Raw genomic sequence first — 25,230 nt, forward strand, 5'->3', positions numbered from 1 at the left:
AGTGCATGTTATTATGTACCAGAACAGAATGAACCGGAGATAAAAACCCTTAAAAGAACACTTAACCTGGAAACACATGCCTACACCTCCATCATTCAAATTAATCATTAAGGTGATCACTCACAAAAATTAGGACTTTACAGTGACAGCTACAGTTTAAAGTGAAATTCATTATAAAAATCACTGGTATGCATCACCATGAAGAACCTGTCTCAGGATTAATCTTATGCCCATAAAACTTTGAGCACCCAAATGAACTATTAAGCTGTGTAAAAGGAGAAAAGAAATCCATTCCAAACTCTAGAATTTGAACATACAGAAAAAATGCAGAAAAGATTAACTAAGCTCATAATAAACAGAGAAATTAATATTGTGCAAGGAACATGGGACATGGGGTGAACAACGCAAAAAAAAAAAAAAGGCAAGAAGAGAAACGGCTTACCACCAGCAGGATTAGCAGATCTGGATCCTTGATTATGAAAGCAGACCAAAGGACAGGCAAAAAGTGGATTAAAAGACAATAGCACAATACAGAAGGTCAGCATGCAACACAACACCAATGTCTTTGTTCACAAACACATTAGCAAAATAGTTTTTTCTTCTAGGTCTTCTTCCTCTTAGTCTACTTTTGTACTTATGTTTATTTTATTCACATCATACTCTATCAGCATTTATTTCAGGTCTGTTCATGAAACACTTAGGAACCTACAGTGTGCCAGGTCGGGTGCCAGGCAGAGGAGATGCAGAGAAGACAAGCGTCTTGGCCTCCGGGGGGGCACATCTCTCTAGTTCTGAGCAAGCGGAGAGAAGTGACTGCATCCTACTCATTTATGTATCCCTACCACCTTAACTGGTGCTTACCACATAGCAAGTGCTCAATACACATCATGAATTCAAAGAAATTGCTACTAATTAGTTTCACCTGAACATCCTATGCCAAATCCTCAAATATTTAAATATCAATCTTCACATATTTAAATCCTCAAATATTTAAAATATGCTGTTAAGGGCCCTAAATCTAATTAATCTAATGTTAATGAAATCTACTTACTATTATACCAGGACTATGAATGCTAGTATATCTACATTTGTAAGACATATAAATATGCTCATATTTACTTCCTATTAAAATAATTTTTTTAAATACTTAATTTATATGCCTAAGTTTAAGACCCAGTCTTGATTATTGGCTGGTGTTGTCTCCCTTCCTGTGAGTGGAATTTAGTGAATCAAGTAAAACTGAAGACTTTTAAAGTGGAGCCCCAAGGTAGGGTGCAGTATTTCTACAAGACTGAAGAATTAAAGCCCTCTCCTTGCCCTCACCCCCACTACAGAAGCAAAGTAGTCTCCACCATCTCCTAAGCAGTGAGCCAGGCTAGGGGCAGGAACCCCTGCAGAGGCCAATGCCAATAAACAGCAGACATAAAGAAACGTACAGTACCGTTCAACCCTCCCTCTCCCAGAAAGGAAATAACACTGCACAGCTAAAGAACTAGACATTTTTTATTAAACTTCACTTTAACATACTAACCCATATTTTGAGTCTTGAACATCTTTGTCAAGAAAAATTTCTCTGCAAGAAGACCTGACTCATATTTATGAGGTCATGTGACCAGAGTACCCTATCCATCTGTGACCCCAGGCATCACTAGGGTTCAAAATAACAACCCGAGCCAGGATAGTGTTCCCAAGGTAGAAGCTGCTGGGCTACATACAGATGCACAGCCTATGTTGTGTTGTATATACCTGTGTGATACACCAGAAGCATGCGTGTCTGCATCAGATGAGCCTGGTGGCAATGTATCACCGATGTTACACTTTCTTTTCAGAAAGGTATTACACTTGTTTAACATGAGGCCTAGAGTTACCAGAGGGACACGGGAGAGTATCTGAATTCCCAAGGAGCTGAGAAGGGCATTCTAAATACTAAGCAGAACCTAAGGTTTGGCCACAGACTCTCTACATGAGCCAGACAGCTCCTGGGGCCACAGAGGAGGCAGACACATATGGGTTGGGGAGTGCTGCACGGAGGGACCGTGTGCAGCTCCCAGGGAAGGGGAGCCTTCCTCCAACATGCTCACCCTGCCCGGGAGAACTCGGACACCCAGCTCTATGCACACAGAGGGAGTGGGGGACTCAAAGGCAAGTGTGGCTGGGAAATGAGACACCGGGGTGGTTCCTTAGAGCGATCTACATACACTCCTTCCACCTATGGCTGCTTTCATGGCCGATGCTAACAAGCCAAGTGACTCAACATGTACAGACAAGCAGTAATGGAAGCGAGAGCAGCTGGGCAAAGCGGGAGCCCACACTGGCAGGAAGAGAAGAGCAAGCTGCAAATGTTAGAACACAGGGTTAATGGGGAGAGCTTTTAATGGATTTGCTTATTACCACTGAAAGAGAACTCCACGTTAAAATAATCCCCAGGTACTGCTCTTAAATTGCATCAGAGGGAGTCCTTATCAACAGTAAAATGGGTCACAGCCCAGGTATGTCTCAATTTGAGATGCTTGAGGAAAGGGAGAGAAACCACGTTTTAATGTTTAATGCTTAATAATATAAAATTTAAATCACCTGGCAAGGAGACAAAAGCATCCTGGACTACTCCATGTTGTAAGCTTACCCAACAAACATCAAGACTACTCACGGCAGCTTAGAGCCACACAAATGTGTTTTTCCCCTGAAGTAATGAAAATACTATCAATCTTTCAACTGTATAATGGGCTGTTGAACAAAACTGAGATAACAGTATAAAATATACTTCTTACGCTGGGACTGTGAAACCACTTTGGCGCGGCTGCGGCCTCGACTGTCAGGTGTGGTGGCGACATTGGTGGCGCTCCCAGAGCTCTGCCGTCTCGTGCGGATCCGACCTGGAAGATGCAGCAAAAATGGTGTTTCCATCGTGTTTTCAGCCAGTGTGACCTACTCAAGAACACCACGCACACCACGAACAAGCGGCGCTGACGGGCCACCTGCAGGGGCGCGTGTCTTCCTCCGGTGCGGTCCTGACCCAGTTCCCTGTGTGCACACGCATGCGCATTCCATCTGCACACTCAAGTTCTGCAGATACGTTAGCAACTCCTGAGAGTGAGTCATGAACCTGGAAGGTGCTTCTGTTACAAGTATTCTAGCATACTATATTTTCCAATGAGGAGGTGATATCCACTTGAGGATTTTTTTTCCACAATTTTTTTCACATTAAACTCTCTTACCTACAAATCTGTCAAATTTTCAAAGGCAGAAAATATTAGCTGTCATCTTATGAAAAATACGACAGGAAAAAAAGTAAGTGCAAAACAAAGCAAAACACAACAAAAAAACAAAACCCTTAACTCAGCAATCAACAAAAGCTATAGCACCCTGGAGAATAAATGTGTTTTGATATGTAGCATTGAACTTCTATTTTAAAGCATGTATGCCAACAAGTTTCTAGCTGCAAAAGATGAAGACAGAATCAGCAGTATAGGAGTAGCGAGAGAAACGACGACCTAAAAATAATGGATGTCATAGGCACTTATGAAAAGAATTTGTCACTGTAAGTAAAGCAATCTGTTAACTCCCATTATTAAACCATGAAACCACAAAAACAAAAGTGAACTCAGAAATGCAAAATCATTGATGATCAGACTAGTTAGAGACTAAACTTTTTAAAATTCAGGGCTTCTTTGGTTTCAGGTGGGCATAAAGTGCCTCTCCTGCCACAGTTCAATCAGAACAGCAATCTGATATGGAAAACACAAACCAACAGAACTCGCATTGGCATCTTACATTGGCTCAAGACCACTTCTACCTCATCATTTAAGAGAGATTACAGAAAAGGAATACAGGAAAACAAATCCTAAGGCTTGAAAAAGGTTCAGGAAGGGGAGGTACAGAGCAATAAAAGCACTGCTTTAAGAAAAAAAATTAAAACTAGAAAGAATAATTTTTAATAGCAGTTTAAGCAAAGATTCACAAATTCTAGAATCTGTAGTAAGAGCTATATATATATATACACACACACACACACACACACACACACACATCGTATTATACTAAGAGCTGTATATGTGTGAACTTGGAATCCTCATAAGAACATATAATTATTCCCATATTACAGATGAGGAAAGAGAGAAACAGCAGGATTCATTAATTTGTCCAAGGCCACACCACTGGTTTAGTTACCTGTGCCTGCCTGGCTGGCTGGCTGGCTGGCTGGCCTATGAGTGAGGGCATTTTACTTTCCTAAGGAAGTCACCAAGCTAAATCAAGGCAGTCACCAAGGCAAAGTGAACATGAAAAACCAACTGAATCTCACTTCCTATTTTAAATTTACTGTAAAACATTTAGGTCACAAAAAAGATATTTTAAATGAACATCCATACCCATTCAGCTTAAAAAATAAAAATCTTTGCTTAGCGTCCCTGTACCCCCTATTTTCTCCCAACATTTGGTAACCTGATCCTAAACCCAGCATTCATCATCCCCTTGTATTTCTTTGAACTTTTAATATAGTTATATAACCACAAAACAGATGGCATTATTTAATATATTTCAAATGCTTTTAATTATATCACAGGGTATATATTTTTCCAAAACTTAGACTGTTTTGCTCAACATTTTTTTTGTGAGGTCACTTATGGAAATGATTTTTCTGTAGGAGGTAAAGGAGAGATCCATTTTATTTTTTCCGTATGACTAACCGACGTCCAAATAAATTTTCCTAACCCCTTTCTTACTGATCTACGAAGCTGTCTTTTGTCATTTTACCAAGTACTTAAATACATACGTAGGCTTGTTTCTCAATTGTCTAGTGTCCACATGTCCACACCAGTGCAACATCAAAATGTTGTGATGAGCTTAAAAAAAAATCTTGCTAATTGGAAATCAGCCCACTTCTTCCTAAGGCCTTTGCTCTCTTCCACATGGATCTAAAGATACAGTTTAAAAGGACCCGTTGAAATCTTAACTGGCATTATGTGGAATGCAGGGTTAATTTGAGGGATGGGGGCGGGTGGTAAGACAGCTTTACGATATTGATCTTTCCGTGTTTTTCCCTTTATTTCACTTTCTTCAATGTCCTGCAACAAAGCTTTATAATTTTTTCTAAAAGTCTTACTCAATTTTTACAGACTTATTCAAAGGTGCCTTATTTTTATGACACACTATATTTTATTAAACTGTATTTTCTAACTTCTTGACAAATGTGAATGTAATTAATCTTTATATTTTGATCTTAATTCTGGGAACCTCGCTAAACTTTTGTTAATTCTACTAACTTGTATGTAGATTATCTGGAGTTAGGTACATAGAATACCATCTACAAACAAGACTTCAGTTTTTTCCCTTCAAATTCTACCCTTTCACTTCTCTGCCTTTACCCCGCTGTCTCGGACACGTAGTATGCACCTACATGGGCAGGCTTCGTTACTTTGAGCCACATTAAGAAAAAAAATTCTGGAATTTCACAAAAAGTAGGATATTTCAACAGACTAAGAAAACTCCTTTTCCTAACTGCTAAGAATTTGCCAAAATGTTTGTTGAATTTTTTGATGCTTTCTCGGCATCTTCTGAGATAAAAGGATTCTTCCTTTAAATGTGCTGAGCTTCATCAGGAAGTTTCTAAGCTATTAAACCTGAGATAAACTCCCATGCTTATAATGTACACACTCACATATAACGCCTCAACTGTACCTTCTCTGGTTTAGTGCTAAGGCTACCCCAGCTGCATTAATGAGTGAAGTAGTCCCACTTTCTCTTCTTGGAGTTTATGGAAGACTGGGATTAGCCAATTCCTCATACAATTTGTATTTCTTAATCCTGTCTAGTGAATGTTTAATTCCTATTTCATTAACTTGTACTCTTTATTATTTCTTTCTTACTGTCCTTTGGGTTTATTCTGTTCTTTTTCTAACAAATTGGAAACAACCTAATTGTTTCTCTTCTAATATAAACTTAAGGCTATGAATTTCCCTCTGAGCACTGCTTTTTTTTTTTTTTTTAAAGATTTTATTTATTTATTTGACAGAGAGAGAGACAGCGAGAGCAGGAACACAAGCAGGGGGAGTGGGAGAGGGAGAAGCAGGCTTCCCGCCGAGCAGGGAGCCCGATGTGGGACTCGATCCCAGGACCCTGGGATCATGACCTGAGCCGAAAGCAGACGCTTAACGACTGAGCCACCCAGGCGCCCAGCACTGCTTTTGCTTCATTTCATTAAGGACTGATATGTAGTTCAACATAATGTGTTGCTTTAAAAAAAATTTTTTTTTCTAGATTCCATTTGTTCATGTTTTGCTTTGGAAAAGTTAAGTTGGATCAGTACTTCACACTTTACACCAAGAAAAACAGCAAATGAACCTAAGATTAAAATGTAAAACATGAAACCACAGAAGTTCTAAAAGAAAACATAGGAGAAATCCTTTGTAACTTGTAATGGGAAAGTCCCTTCTAGTTATGACTTAAAATTAAAAGCCATTAGGAGTTCGGTAAGTCTGACTACTTAATTTTTTTGTAAAATCTCAGTATGACAAGAAGAAAACTATGAGCAAGTTAAAGAAAATGAAAAATTGGGAAAAAAATGTTTACAATTCATATCACAAAGGGCTAATTTCCTTAACATATAAAAGGTTTCTAGGAATCAACAAGAAGTCCACCAACAAGCAGTGTGCTGATAAATGTTTAACAATTGGCAGGGGGTTGGGGAAGGTTCCTGCAGATTTGTGTTTTCCAATTTCCCTGGTGTTATTCCCACCATGGCCAATTTCCAGCTACTGACATGAAATCAACCAGATTACAAAATGTCTGAAAATTTTACAACTGGCTGTCATGAAATAGTCAAGACAGCTCCAACACACCACTGCCACAACCCAATAAAGAATGAACAAAAGCTAGGAAAAGACAGTTAACAGACAATAGAAATGGCTCTTGAGTGTCTGAAATATTGTTCAGCCTCACTCAATAAGAAAAAAAATTAAAATGACATTAAGAATGCCACTTATCTAACACCTACCAGAGTGGCAAGAATCTAAGACTGTGCTAATAGTCTAGCGTATAGGAAAAGAGGCACTCTCATTGGCATGTTTTAATCTGTGGGAATCCTGAGGAACGAGATTTGAGTGCCTTCCTCTATAGAAGCTCACTGCTCCTGTCCAGCACCCTTCAATTCATCAGGCTGGGGTTTCCCAGGCACCACAGATAATGAGAACTGAAACCACACTTATGTGAGAAGTGAGCTCAGTTACAAATGAGGGGAGATTGGTTTTTTCCTCTGGCTAGGACAAAGTCAAGAGATACCATGTCAACCTGAAGATAAAGAGGTTTTGTTCCTAGTACACCTTTTCATGGATCTATAGCACCTCGACAATGCTGGCTCAATGCCAACCTTACCTCTCCCCTGAGGGGAGCATTATGGCTTGTTTCTTGTCTGCCACAGGGACTCACATGTGTCACTAAGACCTCAGGGCACCCTTAAAATCAATTTTGGGGAGTTAAAAGGGCCTTTTTGTGTTATACTCAGATATAAATTTCTTCTGTAAGGAGAGAGTCTGTTTTCCCTATATTAATTTGGTGATATTATTCTAAGTGCCTACATACGCCTTAAAGAGATGATACAAAATACTCCATGGTCTTTAAGAAAAACAAAATCTACTCAATAAATGCAACAAAGAGTAAAAAATATATTTAAGTTCTACATTATGACCTGTTATTAACATTCATATTCATACTGTGTTATGACAGAGACAGAAAGTAGACATGAAAGAAAAAACGTACATAAAAGAAATAGAAATAAGAGGTATTAGAGAACTATCCAACAGAAAAAAAAAATTCTGGAGATGGACAAGAAACAAACCCACCCATCCAAACAAAAGCAGACCCAGAAGAAAACAAAGACCTGGAAGAGAGCAGCCTTTGACTTTCATGGAATGAAGACAGAACATCCATACCGAGCAGCTTTTTAAAAGAGCTGCTGAAGAATTTCTTTCAATCACACCGCCATTCTTCTAGAAGAGCCCTCAAAATGGGAAATAAAACCTGTGCACCCAATTTAACTTGCAGGCCTGGTTTTCCTACATTCAGTCCAAGGCAAATTAAAAAAAATCACTTATCAGACAGCTTCATGTCACTAGGGTTTCTGTCCTCCTTATGTTTCAAAATTTCAGGCAATTCTCAACTTAGAGGTTATAAAGATTAAAAGGTCTTGTAGGTAAATCTCCACTCATCACACTGGAGCCTTTTGGCATACATATCGGCTTTACAAACTCATGGCTTCAGGGCACAATTAAACCAACCTCTACTCATATGTGGCAATTTTGATAAAATCAAAATTTGGGAAGTTGACCCCTTATAAATTCTGTTACCTACAAGTACCAATCCCCCAAAGGAACAACTTTCCTCGTGTTTTTTAAAGATAAAACTAAAAGAAAGTTAGCATTCTTGTACTCCAACATACACATATTTTTTTCACTGTGTAAAAAAGCCAATCATTTAAAATTCAGAGTTCTTAAACATATAGCAATACCAAATGTTTTATGTCCCAATAAAACTGAACTAAAATCTAAGTTCCTTTTCCTAAAGAGCAGAGAAGGCTACATGGTAATTTTTATTTTGTAATCTTAAAAACCACCAAGAGGTAAGCACAGCCTTTGATTTAATAACGTATGATCATCTATTCTCTGAAATGATCAGTAAGTTGTCAGCTCCTGTGGGTCATTCAAGCCCAGTAACCCTTCATTTAAAATTATGTGTTCTGGGAAAAAAAATATGAATAAGGCATTTCCTAAACCACAGTAGCTAAAAACCCTGAGTATTAGATGGGAGTGCACTCATTTATCACAGCTGCAACATCTCGTCACAGACTTTCCCACAAGCGGCAGAACCAATGACATAAATGCTTCCTTCTGAATCCCCCCAAATTATGCAAAGACAACCTGGAAATAAACTTTTGTCCACAAGATGAGCTTCTGTTGGTTCTTCACAAAAAATATTTTTTTGACTAGTTGCAAATGTGAAAAAGGCTACTTAATGGGTATGATAAAGAAACTCCCAAAGGAAATAAAAGTATTTTCTCCATTCCTACACTAATGAAGTGGCCAGAATTCAAATGCACTGTCTGAATTTTGACTTTAGAGCACCCAACTATAGATTCCCAGTCATATCTTTGTCTCCTACTGATGAAAGCATCTGTCTCTTCTGGTCTCAGGAACTAGACAGGAAAGTACTTCACAGGCTTATTATTATTAACAAATTTTAAAAAGGCCCATAAGGATTTCAAAAATTCAATTTTAGTATATGTGTGGCCGAAGCGAGCACAGGATTCCAAAAATTCAGACAGGAAACTCAGGACAAGGTGATATTTACTATTTACTGCAAGTCATGATGTTTCATGCCTTTTCCTAAGAACCGTGTGCAGCTTTTCTGAGCACTGCTAGGTTTCACTGCTTCACAGCCAGGGTATCCTAGATGCGCTGGAGTGTGCGGTCCCCCTGCACCGTGTCCTTTCCCTCTCATGGGCGCTCGAAGCCTAAAGGTCTGATGTCCCGCCCTTGACAGCCTGCACAGCCCTGGGATGCAGAGAACAAGGCTCACCGGCTCCCCTCAACTAAGGCTGTCTTCCATTGGATTCTGAACCCTGTACAACAAAGGGCTCCCATCTCATTATCCCACCTTTCCTACTGGAAGAACCAGAAAGAGATGCCTCATCCTTAGTCTCTGACACAATAACTGAGTAGGCAATCTTCTGACCTTGCTCTGCACCAGTAAGAAAACTGATAAAAAGAAAGGTGAAAAATTCCTAGCGCTGGGAGAACAGCAGGCTGATTTCAAGTCTGTCACACAGGTGTATGAAATAAGAGCATCTAGAAAAAAATACAATCTCCCTTGGAACGTCTTCCCATTCCGTCTACATTCCAGAATTCCGTGCTCCACTCCTCTTCCATCTAGGCTGAAGAAATGATGTAGGATCGTTTCTTTGGAAAGGAGAAATGTACAATTACTCATTACGGGCTAAAAAATGCAGAAAGTCACACCCAGCCCCAAGAGTCTGCTACTCTCACGAAGGAGGTCCTCATCATGACATAGGCTTCTTGTCCATTTTTCATTTGGGCAACTTTTCACTTCTCACACTTGTCCACCCCGGAGAACCACCCGTGGGGTTTACTGAAAATTCAGATTCCGTTGCTCCTTCCAAACCGAATCAGGATTTTCGGAGGGAAGGACCCAGGACTCTTCTCCTTTAGCAAGCTGCAGGTAATTCTTATGATGAGGTTCAGTTTGAGGAACACGGACCTTGGGATTATGCGTATCTTTTAAAAAAAACTCCATTCCTAATTTTTCCTTTATGAGTCTCTGTGGAACTAGTATATTGATTAAAAGTACTGTGAACTGCACACATAAAGACAGAACCAGTCCACTTAGCAGGCTAGCCTTTTAGAGTAGCTAAGTAACGTATGCAAGTAAACTAGCAGCTCTTAATTGTTCAATCATTAGGCTGAGGGTTGGTGGGTCTAAGCCACTAAAGCAGATGAGGTTCCTCTAAATTTCAATTATTTGAGGCATTATCCTGCTTTCCAGCCAGACTGTGCAAAGGGATGGTCTCGTCTAGCATGTGCTAATCAAAGACCTGTACAGGCTGAAATGGTTAGGTCTAAAAGTCAAAAGCAATGCAAAATCAGGAGGAACTCCTGGAGAATGGCATACAAAGAAACCAAAGTGGATCTGGAGGCGTGTTTTCTTTCACCATGCTAGATCCTGTGTGTAGCACCAAACACAGCACATGGAAGGCATTTAATACACGGCTGGCGAGCGGAAGAACGAGGGTTGATGAATGAATGGGGTAGGTGTCAGTGATACAAATAAAAATGACATCATATAATTCAGTAGCATCTTTAGGGAAGAGAAAAGTGTCGTTTAAAATTTCTGTAAATTACCCGGTAGAAAACTGTTACCAGCCTTTCACCTAAATAAATGACACTGAATTTATTTTCAAAACAGGAAAGGCAAATCCTGAGAGGCCCACAGAAGCACAAAAGTAAAGAGAAAGAAAGAGGAGGGAAGGAGAGCTACAAAGGGGGTGCTTCGGGCGTAATAAAATCTGAGACGAGCAGCCCACAGGACGACAGCACACAACGTCCTGGCAATGCTCCTCCCCCGAGGTGGGCCGGCGGCCGGAAACCACGTACAGCACATGTGAGGGACGGATTCACCAGAACCACGACAGAACACGGAAGGAGAGGAGAACTCAGGTCAAGGGAAGGCGAAGAGCCGGGGAGACAGAATGAAGAAGAAGTGGGGGGGGGCGGTAACATGCAACGTGTCATGCGGGGACCTCGGTGAGGACGAGTGGGCACCAGGCAACACTCAGTGAGCACAGAGGACAGGTGAAGGCGAGACACACCTCAATCACAGAAACAAACCGCTTACCCTCCGCTTTAGTGGAAGTACCGTCTTTAAGCAAATTAAAAAACAAGGGAAGGGATAACAGGGAACAGTTAGTAACAGTAAAAAAATTAAAAAGCAGAATGTTATTAGCTACTAAAAAAGCAAAAGTACAATTTAAAATAAAATTAAAAAAGAAGTTCAACAGCAAAGCAGATTCTGAAGCGAATAAGTGTGCCTTGTATTAAAATCGGCTTAGTATAATGTCGCTTTTGGCTTTTGGAAAACAGAACGAAACGTGGCAAACCCAGGGTAGTGCCTCGGTTGGTACGGTGTTGATTTTCTCTTTTTAGCCAACCCTCATCCTCTTCAGAGTTTCTTTTTCTTAGAACCAAGTACCAGGAGCGTAAGGGGGAAAAACCAAAAACTAAAGTACTGAAGAGTCACCCAAAGAACAGAGGCGAGTAGGAAGCTGAGAGAAGCTAGCTCTAGCAATGACGCCTATCCCAGCTACACGGTGAGCAGCGGAAGCTGTACAGCGGGGTACCTGCGTCAAGGCCTATGGACTCCGTATCTTCCCTCACGTGTCTGGACTCTAGAAGTTCGGAAAAGGATCGTCAGCTTTAATGCTACACTTCTGCACAGATGTAATGTGCCAACCTAAGTAGTAATCGTAACAATTTCTCAGTAGGATTATGTGAAATTTCCAAGGGTTTTTGTTGTTTTGTGGTTTGGGACATGAGGCAAGTAGGGGCAGATGCTCTCTCGGGAGAGAACAGAATATTCCAGTCCTGTTATCTGAAGAGCTAATGAGGGGCTGAAAATTTATCCTCAGTGCTTTAAGAGGTCAATTCTGTACCATCAGACCAAAAGACCTGAGTGCTTTTACGAGCACTGAGGGAATTCTACATGGTCCCTATTAAAACATCCCAAATATGCACAGAAAAACAAAGACTACTGAGTACTCTAAAAGATGAGTTTTACTCAAATTTTCAAGCAATGAAACAAATACTGATGACAAATACTCAAGGCAGATAAAAGGTATTGAAACACGGGTACATACTTAAAAACTGACCTAAAATGAACAGAGCTACTCCACCCTGGGAGAGAATCATCCTGACTTCCCCCTTCCTTGATGACTACGTACCAACCTAACATCATAAACACTCTGATGTGATGCCACAGCAGTAAAATGGTAGAAAGGGAAAGCACTTAGTGGGTTCCTTCCCAATCACCTGTGTCTGAGGTAGTTCCCTAGAGAATCAAGACTAACTTAACTTAACTGACTTAACGTTCTAGAACAAACGCCTCTCACACTGTAATGTTCCTAGCACAATCTGTTTTTTCACCTTACAGGATAACCGGTTACAAAGGACTTTTATATCCTTTTGTTTATCCCCCACATGTGTCTGAGCTGGGTGACTATTACTACAACTAATTAGGTGGAGAAACCAGCTTCAGAGACTGCGTGGCCCGTTCAAGGTCACCAAGCTAATCAGTGACAGCCCAGTAATCTTCTCTTGGTGCTCTCTCACTGGGCTTCCATGCTCAGAACACTTTTAGAACATTAGTTTCAGAAATGACTTTGGAATTGGTTTGTAAACCACGTAAGTAATTTAGTCTCAATGTTCCATGAAGCTTAAGTTGTATGTATTCAATTTCCAAAATCCAAAATAAAACCAATCCAGCGAAGTCTCCAGATTTTGGCTTGAACGACTTTGCTCTAACAAAAATAAAATGTAATCAATGATCAGCCTTACATATGGTGTTCAGTTGTCTGCTAAAAAACTGACCTACCATTCTGTCAGATATGAATTCTTTTAAAAATAATTTTTTTAATCCTTTGGCTACTGCTAGAGGAAGTACACTTTCCTCCCAAGGTGACACATGGAAGACCAACACTGTTCTGTGGAATATGGTTATGTTGGCTAGTAAATCCACCCCATTGCTCTAGAGATGCCCTTTGTTGTGGCCCCTGCGTCCCGCACCTCTGCCACCCCAGTCATTCTCAGATTGGGAAACACCTAACCATGACGGTCTTTGGTGATTCCCTCACTAAACCCTCTGACTCTGCCCTCACCGATGTCCTGAGGGGGAAAAAGCCAGCTCTGGCAATAGGGGAGGTGGCATAGGGGCTGGCTGGGCTGCCAAGGAAGGGGGGAGAGAAGCTGAAGGGTGGGTTCAGTGTGACACGCCGTGCGAGCACCCAGGGAACACTCAACAAAGGGTGGCTGGGAATCAGCAGTAAGTGCACAGAGCTACTTATACTTAAATATCAGCCCTAAAGCAGTGAGAATTTCCTCAATGATCGTGTTTTATAATTTGCTAAATAAATTTGAGCAGGGCTAACTGTAATCTCAAACAGCAGAACTGGGGGGAAAGGAGGTGGGGTCTGGTTACCTAAGGATGCGTATGACCCAGGAGGCAAGGCTGCTGCTGAGCTGAAAGGCGTAGCTCCCGAGGCCGAGGACACCTTGGACTTGGCACTGGCTGCTGCGTTCACGTCAATATCGCTTCGCGACCGCTGGAGCGATCCGGTCGTTGACACGGATTTGGTACTAACTGTAGAAGCTTGAGTGGTAAAGAAGGAAACATCAGTAGGGACTACACTAGAGTTGTAAACATACATCGTTAAAACTTGTTTTGATTTTCTTATCAAGTTTTCTTTAAAAAAAAAAAAAAAAAAGTAGGCTCCACGCCCAGCATGGAGCCCAATGCAAGGCTTAAACTCACATCCCTGAGATCAAGACCTGAGTGGAGATCAAGAGTCAGACACTTAACCGACTGAGCCACCCAGGCGCCCCTTCCTAGCAAGTTTTGACAAAGGCTGGAGTGCGTGAGCAATGACATGCTGTCTTTCCTGGTCATTGAAGACAGTTCGGCCAACGCAATGCTGAGGGAAATTAAGTGACCATGACCATACACACGCATTCCATTTCTTTTCTTGTAATCGAAGACTATAAACCCCAAAGAAACGGCCCCTCTTTCTGGTTAATGTGAGGAGTGAGGTAATGAAAGAGCGTGCACATCTGGCCAGTTTCTGCACGATGTGGCCTAAGCAGGCACCCCGACTCCGATGCCCTCCTGCTCTCGGGGAACATTCTACTCTCGCACCTCTAACAGCCACCGCACCACTGCTGCTGGGGCTGCTCCAAGCATCACCAGCTGTCCTCACTCTTGTCCAGTGACCGGAGCAAGGGAGCAGCACTATTCAAGTGGAAAGGTCCCAGGGCTCCCCTTCTGTGTGTGTTCCTCACCGCCCTTGGCCGCCGGCGCAGTGGAGCTCTGCTGGGCATAGCCGGAGCACCGAGAGCAGCAGGCTCTGCAAACCCGAGGGGCACCTGAAAGCAGGTGGCTGGCTTCCGGTGGCGGAACAGCCCCTGGGAGCAGCACCGGAAACAGAGGCCTCCCCGAGGGGGCCTTCACCATGGCCGTCGGTCTTACCTCTAGAGGTGGTGCTTCCAGTAGGACTTCTTTTGGCAGAGAGCGGCCGGCTGAAAATAAACGTACACGCATGTTCATTATTACCAAATGTGCACTTCATCTGCGTTCGCCCAAGTACTGTCTACAACAGGAAACTAGGATAATGAAGGAATCATTTCAGGGTTTACCGAATTTCCCAGGTAACTGGGACCACAATCTTATAAATCCCTGATTCAGACAAAGCTGCAGCATTCTATTTTGGACTATCTTCCAAACATTCAGAGAGAAGTCATAACTCAAGACAGAAGTTAGAAATCCAGAGTGCGGACGATAATACATTTACTCCCAGATTCCTAACACCCCTCCCCTTTCCAGACTTGTCTGCAAGTTAACCCTCATATTCTCCTAGAAGACCCTGTGAATGATTCACTTATTTCAGTCCAAAACCGTATTCTAGGGCAGCCATATAAATTTAACTAGACACTCCTTAGGGCAGAGACCGAGGCCACCTTTTCCTTACCATTCCCCAAGTATCTTACCTAGCAGCAGAACCCATCTGAAGTAAGAGGGGACTAGAAGAGGCACATACACATTAAAAAAAAAAAAAAAAAAAAAAAAAAAACAGCTGGAATTTGTGTCATGTAGCAAATCTTTCAACATAAAATCTCCCACGAATGAAAAGCACGGCCGAAGTGCTTACTTCAGACTCTCCTGAGAGCTCGAGGATGAGCGGTCGGACTGGGGCAGAGACACGATGCTGTCGGAGTTCTTCAGGTGGGACTGCAGGGCCTTCTGGTAGGAGGACTCGAGGGTGTGGTACAAGTGCTCTGCTTCTCTGCTGAAGTGACTGTGAAAACCCCAGTAGCACCTAGGGGAGACACGCAGCTTGCAGTAGTCAGGATCGCACGGGGCTCCCGCCAAGCGCCGTGGCCCCCCATGCAACACAGTCAAGGACTACTACCCGTGGTGCCCCGCCACTAGGAGCAGCACCAGGTGAGGAAGACAGGGTGGCCGAAGGCGGCCTGTGGTGACTCCGGGCCGCACAATTTACTGGCTCTTCTGACACTGGGCAAGTTCCCGGACTTCTCTGCATCTTAGTCTCACTTATAAAATGGAAACTAAAGGGCCTAACTTGCGAGACTGGGGAGCGTTCGGGACGGAGCTAAAACGTCTAGAACTAGACTGAGAACATGGCGGGGGCTCATCCATGGCAGCTTTTATAAAAGCGACTGGACACTTGTCAACCTGAAGTATTTACAGTTGCCTCAGATAACATGTACGAGAGAGAGGCACAAAGATGTGCTGAGCTACTTGAACTCTGTATTGCAGCATGACCAAAGAACCAGAAAAAATTGGGGAGGGGGAAGACACATACAAGGATAAAAATAGCATTAAGTACATGACTAACAACTCCATTCCTAAGAGCTGTGAGCAACTATTACCTACGTCACTTATTTTGGTAGGAACTGCCCGAGCTGAGACTGTGATAACCACTTCAGTGTGTCAATGAGGTTCTCCGACCTCAGAAACTGGGGACCAGAATTTAACGGAGAGAGCGGTCCAAGAGCAACAGGGACTTTGTCAGGAGGTATCAGTGCACCTAAGTCAGACAGTAATATTCCAGGTGAGTGAGAAGAGAGGCTGGCTACCTGTGTCCAGTAGAAGAGCTGGTCAATATGAAAGCACAGAACCACCACCCCAGGTGCAACACTCACAGCACTCATCTACACACGGCCTAAGACGGCATAAGTCTCAGCATCTGACTCTTGGCTGTTACAGTCACAATGACAAAATTATTCCTGGGGAGGCACCGAATGCACGGTCACAGCCACATGACTGGAGCATGACCCACCTAATGGCAAAAGTGCCTCGCACATGGGATGGCAACTGCAAGTCACCACTGCAGCAATCCCCAGCATCACCTCAACCCACCTGCCCCTCACCACATTCACACCTTCCCAAGCAGCACCTGAAGCTTGCAAAGATACCGTCACAGGGGAAGGATCTCTGGGACTGTGATTTTTCACAGGAAAGCAAAAGGTCCCTTTGGGTTCTGACCTGGCTCCTAACAGAGCCTAATGAGTAAGAAAATGCACTGAGTGTGCATACAAGTGCTTGTCTGGTTCATGTACTCATTTGTCATAAATTTCAAAATGAGCATGCTGTTGTGTACCTCAGTCCTGCTTATATTCAAATACTGTCAATCAGTCTTTCAGGCCTGGGCACCTGAACAGCCTTCTAAACAAAAATTTAGAGAAATACTGTGACATGGGCTTTTGAGGTCGTATTTCAAAGTCACAATTAACAAAACATGTTCATGTAACTTAATGAGCTTTGAATAAGGCAATCTAGACAACACCCTGAAATTTAAAAACACTGAATTAAAAACAAGTGGTGTACAATAAACACTTACTTTCTGGCTTCTATCCTTGCTTCGGAATCCGCATCATGTATTCCCTTCTTTATTGTTTCAGCTAATACTGATATATGTCTAGACATTAAGAAGAGAAAGCAGTAACAATCATTAACATGTGGTTTTATGCGGGTGAAAACTGGTGTGAGAACTTCAAATCGGCACATGGAACCTAGAGCCTCTGTGCCCAGTGAGTCAACCAACATGCAGCTGAGAAATCAGAGCTCCCTTCCCCGTCGCTCTCCTAACTTCTACCTCCGTCTCGGGGCACCCCCGCCCACCATCAGCTGCCCCCACCTAAGTACCCCAAGTTTTTAAAATAATGGCTGATTCTTCTTACTTCATACTTATTTAGCTCAACCTTTGAGGAACCCAACGAACAAGGCTACAAGTCTCTACCTTTTCATGGCCAGCAGTAGTTTCTATGGAAATTATGAGGTAATAATCATCAGAATACTGGCTCACATTTCTGTAATTAAACACAATGTTTTTTTCAAGTTCCACTATGCAACATGAACAAATTTATAAAATCATGTCACAATTTTATAAATAGGTGTTCTCTTTAGCTTATGTTCTGCCCTAGCTGAGAGGAAGTTATTAAAGTGTCTCTTTGAATGTTTGACAGATTTTTAAGAAAAGAAAGAAGGCTGCAATGAGTTAGTCTCACAGAACAAAGAGTAGTTACCAATCTTATGGCCTGTTCAGAGTCTTTGCCTCATTCCTTCATTTAGTAACTGTTTAGCAAGTACCCACTAAGTGGCGGATGTTGAGTGAGGAGGCGAATGAATAAATACTGAGTTCCTCACTATCACCGAATAGAGGATACAATACCCAAGAGATGAAAGAATGCACGACTATCTTCTAGATTCAAGGTATTTGCAGGTGAAATTTTACCCCTGGGAGGCATGGCTTTGTTTCCTCTCTGCTCTCTGCAGTATGGAAAGGGACTCCCAGAAGTACTTCATTAAAATGCCCCTAATAAAGTGATGAGTATGCTGTAAAGTTCCTCACAATATGTAACATTAAAAACTGGGTGGCACAACATCATCATCTCTCCAAATTTAACTCACCAAGAATAACAGGCACCTCAAATTCAAAGAAACTAAAAATGGCAAAGAATGAATCTTGAAATTAAGAGACATCCTTCTTCAAGAATCCTGCCATAATCCTACCTTTTATCATGATGATGTGAAACATACCAACACCAACCTGAATAAAGAGAAAACTGCTGACTTTCCGATTCAGGGGGATCAAAAAGAACTGTGAGATGAGAGAAATTCCTTTAAGGATCTAAGAGTTACACCTGGCCTGCCAAGAGCAGCTTGGAATATTTTCCTGGTTGGAAGGGACAGGAATGTCAGGCACCAGGGTGAGAGTCAATAAGGAGTTAACCGTGGCTGACTTCCAGGGAAAATGGCAGAGCAGGAGGACCCTAAACTCACCTCCTCCCACAGACACAACTAGGTATCACCCACATCATTGTAAATAACCCAGAAAACTACCTGAAGATTAGCAGACCAGACTCTGCACAGCTAAGTGTAGCGAAGAGGCCACACTGAAGAAGGCAGGGAGGGCACAGACTTTCTGTATGAGGGAGAGACACTGGGGACACACAGAGGGGAGAGGACCAAACCCTCACACCAAGCACCCCAGGCACGGGGAACCCGCATAAAAACCAGAGGGGCATACTTTTGTGAATTCTTACAATCAGTGGGGCTTAACACCGAAACTTTAAAAATCAGTAGGAGGGAAATAGGAAACGGAGTCCCCACCCTTAAAGAGCACAACAAACAGCCCCTCAGAGATACAGCAATAGAAGCAGCAGTTTGAAAAACACCTGGGGTATACACAAGGAAGATTGCTTTACTGATGTGAGAGCATGAGCCAGAGGGGAAGGGATCCCGGGGAGACTTCACCAGGAACAGAGGAGCTGGTACGCACCATTTCCCTGCCCCACCCCCTGCCCAGGGGTTACATAAACACAAACCGGCCAGGCCTTGGTTCCAGGTACCCACCCCCCGCCCCCCACACAGTGGACCCACGCAACACTTGCTAACACTGCCTGCACTGTGGTAACATTCTCCTGGGGTCCCCCCCCCCGATATATCCTTGGCCACAACCCAACAAAGCAGTGCCACAAGCTTGGCACAGTGCAAGCAGCCCTGACAGGGATGGGTTGGCACCTCTGCAAAGTGACTCCTGCCCTGAGGAGAGGGGAAGCTAACCGCACACACCAGTCAAGACTGTGGCCCCAGCAGTGGGCTGGAGTCAGACAGCTGCTCTAACTGTAGGCACCACCCACCAACAAAAGCTTCTCAGGGGACAACAGAAGGAAAGCGCGCCCAGCAGTATGTACTACCACATCTCTGACAATGCCCAGTGTGAACGTGACTCAAGCCCAAGCCGGCCGCAGACCGGCCCATGAACAACACAGGGATGCAGTGCTGCCCACGATAGGCAGAGCCACTGCAGAGGACTGGACGGAAAGAAAAAGCGGCTCAGCCACAACATCAGGATACATGCAACACATGGAGACACCCCTGCAGTGCCAGTTTGGGTGAACAGGGGACAGTGCCCTGCAGGGTACGACAGGACCTCTTCTTCATAAGGCAGGAGACAGAGCTGACTTTCCTAACACACTGAAATAGAGTTAGACAAAGTGAGAAGAAAGAGATACATTTCCCCAGTGTAAGAACAGGACAAAATCAGAGCAAGAGACCTAAGCAAAATGGAGATAAGTAATATGCCTGATAGAGAATTTAAAGTAATGATCAAAGCTACTCACTGGACTTGAAAAAAGAGTGGAGGACCCCAGTGAGAACCTTAACAAAGAGATAGAAAACATAAAAAAGAACCAGAGATGAAGAACTTAATAACTGAAATTAAAAATACAATAGATGGAATAAAGAGAGACTAGAGGAAGCAGAAGAATGGATCAGCAACTGGAGGACAGAATAATGGGAAGCAATCAAGCTGAACGGGAGAGAGGAAAAAATAAAAAATGAAAACAGACTTAGGGAACTCAGTGACACCATCAAGCATAGTAACACTTGCATTATACTGGAATCCAGGGGAGAAGAGAGAAAAAGGGGGGTAGAAAGTTTATTTGAAGAACTAATAGGTGAAAACTTCCCAAATCTGGGGAAGAAAACAGAAATCCAGATCCAGGAGGCCCTGAGAGCTCCCAACAAAAACAACACAAAGAGATCCACACCAAGACATAGTAATTAAAATAGCAAAACGTAGTGATAAAGAGAGAATTTTTTTTTTTTTAAAGATTTTATTTATTTATATGAGAGAGAGCGAGTACATGAGAGGGGGGAGGGTCAGAGGGAGAAGCAGACTCCCTGCCGAGCAGGGAGCTCGATGCGGGACTCGATCCCGGGACTCCAGGATCATGACCTGAGCCGAAGGCAGTCGCTTAACCAACTGAGCCACCCAGGTGCCCTAAAGAGAGAATTTTAAAAGCAGCAAGAGAAAAAAACAGTTACATACAAGAGAAACTCCTTAAGGCTATCAGCTGATTTTTCAGAAGAAACTTTATGGGCCAGAAGGTAGTGGCATGATGTATTATTCAAAGTGCTAGTGAAAAGAAAACAAAAACAAAAAACAAAACAACAACAAAAAAACCCTTCAGCCAAGACATACTCTATCTCTCCTCTTCCGAATGATAGCCTTGCTGGATAAAGTTTTCCAGACAATGAAAGTTAAAGAAATTCATAACCCCTAAACCAGCCCTACAAGAAATGTTAAAGTGGGCTCACCGAGTAGAAAGGAAAGACCGTAAGCAGGAGTAAGAAAAGTAGGAAGCATAAAAGCAGTAAAATTAAGTACAGCTATAAAAATCAGTCAAGAGATTCATGAAAGAAAAGAGTAAATATGACACCATATACCTAAAATGTGGAGAGAAGTAAAGAATGGGTTCAAACTTAAGCAACCATCAACTTTAGACTGCTATATGCATAAAATGTTATGTATAAATTAAAAACCAGTAAAACCATAAATTAAACACCAGTAATACATATACAAAAAAAAAAAAAAGAGAGAGAGAGAGAGAGAGAGAGAAAAGAAGCCGAATATACCGCTAAAGAAAGTCAGCAAACCATGAGAGAAGAGAGCAGGAACAGAAAGGAACAGAGAAGAACTACATAAACAGTTGTAAAACAAGTAACAAAATGGCAATAAGTACCTACCTATCAATAACTACTTTGAATGTAAATGGACTAAACCCTCCAATCCAAAGACACAGGGTAACAGAATGGATAAAAAGCAAGACCCATTTATATGCTGCCTACAAGAGACTCATTTCAGATCTAAAGACACACACATACTGATAGTGAAGGGACAGAAGAGCATCTACTATGAAAATGGAAGTGAAAAGAAAGCCGGAACAGCAACACTTATAACAGACAAAATAGACTTTAAAACAGTATACAATCTGGGGTGACTGGGTGGCTAAGTCAGTTAAACATCTGACTCTTGGTTTCAGCTCAGGTCACGACCTCAGGGTTGTGGGATTAAGCCCCACGTCAGACACTGTGCTGAGCGTGGAATCTGCTTGAGATTTTCTCTCCCTCTCTCTCTGCACTCCCTCACTCACACTCTCTCTTTCTAAATAAATAATCTTGGGGCGCCTGGGTGGCTCAGTCGTTAAGCATCTGCCTTCGGCTCAGGTCATGGTCCCGGGGTCCTGGGATTGAGCCCCACATCAGGCTCCCTGCTTGGAGGGAAGCCTGCTTCTCCCTCTCCCACTCCCCCTGCTTGTGTTCCCTCTCTTGCTGTGTTTCTCTCTGTCAAATAAATGAATAAAATCTTTATAAAATAAATAAATAAATAAACAATAAATAATCTTTCCAAAAAAGGGGGCAGTATACAATCATAAAGGGACCAATCCAACAAGAAGATGTAACAATGGTAAATGTTTATGCACCCAACATGGGAGCATTCCAATACATAAAACAACTAATAAGAAACAAAATAAGGGAAGTAATTGATAGTAATACAATAATAAGGGACTTTAACAACCCATTTACATCACTGGATAGATTACCCAAAGAGAAAACCAACAAGGAAACAGTGGCTTTTAATGACACATTGGACCAGATGGATCTAACAGATATATTCAGAGCATTCCATTCTAAAACAGCAGAATACACGTTTTTTTCAAGTGCACACAGAACACTCTCCAGAATATACCACATATTAGGTCACAAAACAAGTCTCAATGAATTGAAAACGATCAAACTCATACTATGACTATGCATCTTTTCCAACCATAACATTATGAAACCAGAAATCAACCACAAGAAAAATTGGGAAACACCACAAATAAATGGAAGTTATATAACATGCTTCTAAACAATGAATGGGTCAACCACAAAATCAAAGAGAAAATAAAAAAGTACATGGAGACAAATGAAAATGAAAACACAGAGTCCAGAATCTTTGGGATGCAGTAAAAGCTGTTCTAAGAGAGAATTTTGTAGAATACAGGTCTACCTCAAGAAGCCAAGAAAATCGAAAATAAACAACCTAACAAAACCCAAAAACTAGTTCTAGTTGAAGGAAAGAAATAATAAAAATTAGAACAGAAATAAAACAAATGAAAAAACAGATCAATGAAACTAGGAGCTAGTTCTTTGAAAAGATCAACAAAACTCATCAATATTCAGCTTGACTTATCAAAAGAAAACAAAAGAAGACTCAAACAAAATCAGAAACAAAAGAAGAAAAATAATAACCAACACCAAAGAAATACAAAGGATTATGAGATTATGAAAAATTCTATGCCAACAAACTGGACAACCTAGAAGAAGTAGATAAATTCCTAGAAACCTATAACTCCCTAAAACTGAAGCTGGAAGAATTAGAAAATCTGAACAGACTGATTACCAGCAGTGAAATTGAATCGGTAATCCAAAAACTCCCAACAAACAAAAGTCCAGGACCAGATGGCTTCACAGGTGAATTCTACCGACTAGTCAAAGAAGAGTTAAAACAATTCCAAAATACAGAAGAGGAAAGAAAGTTTCCAAAACTCATTCAATGAGGCCAGCATTACCCCTATACCAAAATCAGATAAAGACTATAAAAAAAGAGGGGTGCCTGGGTGGTACAGTCAGTTAAGCATATGACTCTTGATTTCAGCTCAGGTCACGATCTCACGGTGGTGAGACTGAGCCCGGCGTCTGGCTCCATGCTCAGCATGGAGTCTGCTTGAGATTCTCTCTCTCCCTCTGCCCCTCGCCCCAGCTCATGCACTCTCTCTCTCTCTCTCAAAATAAATAAATAAAATCTTTTTCTAAAAAAAAAAAAGACTACAAAAAAGAGAGAACTACAGGCCAGTACCCTGATGACACATATGCAAAAATCCTCAACAAAATACTAGCAAACCAAATCAACAATACATTAAAAACATCATTCACCACCATCAAGCAGGATTCCTAGGATGCAAGGGTGGTTTAATATTCACAAATCAATTAATGTGATACATCAAATTAACAAGAGAAAGAATAAAAACCATGCAGTCATTTCAAAAGATGCAGAAAAAAGCAGTTGACAAGGTACAGCATCCAGTCATGATAAAAACCCTCAACAAGGTAGGTTTTGGGGGAACATACCTCAAATAGTAAAGGCCATATATGAAAAATCCACAGCTAGCATCATCCTCAATGGTGAAAAACTGAGAGCTTTTTCCCAAAAATCAGGAACAAGACAAAGATGTCTACTCTCACCACTTTTATGCAACACAGTGCTGGAAGTCCTAGCCACAGCAATCAGACAAGAAAAAGGAACAGAAGGCATCCAAAAGTGTAAGGAAGAAGTAAAACTTCCACTGCTTCCAGACGACATGATACTTAAACACAGAAAACCCTGAAGACTCCACCAAAACCTACTAGAACAAATGAAGTCAGTAAGGTCACAGGATATAAGATTAATATATAGAAATCTATTACATTCCTACAGACTAATAATGAAGCAGCAGAAAGAAATTAAGAAAATAATCCCATTTACAACTGTACCAAAAAGAATAAAATATTTAGGAATAAACTTAACTAAGGAGGTAAAAGAGACCTATACTCTGAAAACTATTTAACACTGATGAAAGAAACTGAAAATGACGCTCTCTCCCCTCTCCCCTCCTCTACCTCCCGTTTCTCTCTCTCTCTCCCTCTCTAAAATAAGAAAAAAAAAAATGGATTAAGGACCTAAATAGGAGACCTGAACCATAAAAATTCTAGGCAAGCACACAGGCAGTAATTGCTGATATTGGCTATAACAACATATTTCTAGATGTCTCCTGAGGCAGGGGAAACAAAAGCAAAAATCAACTATTGGGACTGTATCAAAATAAAAAGCTTCTGCACACAAAGGAAACTGTCAACAAAACTAAAAGACAATCTATTAAATGGGAGATGATATTTGCAAATGACATATTCAATAAAAGTTTAGCATTCAAAATATATAATGAACTGATATATCTCAACACTCCCCAGAAAAAGAATAATCTAATTAAAACATGGACAGAAGATATGAACAGACATTTCTCCAATGAAGACATCCAGATGGCCAACAGACACATAAAAAGAAGCTCAAAATCACTCATCAACAAGGAAATGACAATCAAAACCACAATGAGATACCATTTCACACCTGTCAGAATAGCTAAAATCAAAAACACAAGAAACAACAGGTGTTGGCGAGGATGGGGAGAAATAGGAACTCGTGCACTGCTGGTGGGAATGCAAACTGGTGCAGCCACTGTGGAAAACAGTATGAGGGTTCCTCACAAAGTAAAAAGTAGAAATACCATATGATCCAATAATTCCACTACTGGGTATTTACCCAAAAGTTATAAAAACACTAATTCAAAAAGATATATGCACCCCTGTATTTATTGCTGCATTATTTAGAATAGCCAAATTATGGAAGCAATTCAAGTGCCCATCAACTGATGAATGGATAAAAAAGATGTGGTATGTGTATATACACACACACACACACACACAGGAATATTACTCAGCCACAAAAACGAATGA

At 41.7% G+C, this 25,230-nt stretch overlaps 1 protein-coding gene across 10 annotated transcripts in view; it reads right to left on the reverse strand.

The window, feature by feature from the left end:
- Window positions 1-25,230, reverse strand: part of CLASP1 (cytoplasmic linker associated protein 1) — a 263,183-nt gene that overhangs the window by 84,383 nt on the left and 153,570 nt on the right. For 7 of the 10 annotated variants that reach the window (XM_035008216.1, XM_035008215.1, XM_035008210.1 and 4 more), the window contains 6 exons: window positions 17,192-17,269; window positions 15,479-15,646; window positions 14,800-14,849; window positions 13,756-13,926; window positions 11,903-11,950; window positions 2,769-2,873 (listed from right to left, as the gene is read on the reverse strand). In XM_035008216.1, the coding sequence (XP_034864107.1) occupies window positions 2,769-2,873; window positions 11,903-11,950; window positions 13,756-13,926; window positions 14,800-14,849; window positions 15,479-15,646; window positions 17,192-17,269 (620 nt within the window). The remainder of the gene's footprint in view (window positions 1-2,768; window positions 2,874-11,902; window positions 11,951-13,755; window positions 13,927-14,799; window positions 14,850-15,478; window positions 15,647-17,191; window positions 17,270-25,230) is intronic. The other 3 variants (XM_035008218.1, XM_035008217.1, XM_035008211.1) reach the window with 1 other exon arrangement.

The sequence above is a fragment of the Mirounga leonina genome, unplaced genomic scaffold (assembly GCF_011800145.1).
Source record: "Mirounga leonina isolate KUSES-001 unplaced genomic scaffold, KU_Mleo_1.0 Mir_151, whole genome shotgun sequence".
NCBI classification, from domain to species: Eukaryota; Metazoa; Chordata; class Mammalia; order Carnivora; family Phocidae; genus Mirounga; species Mirounga leonina.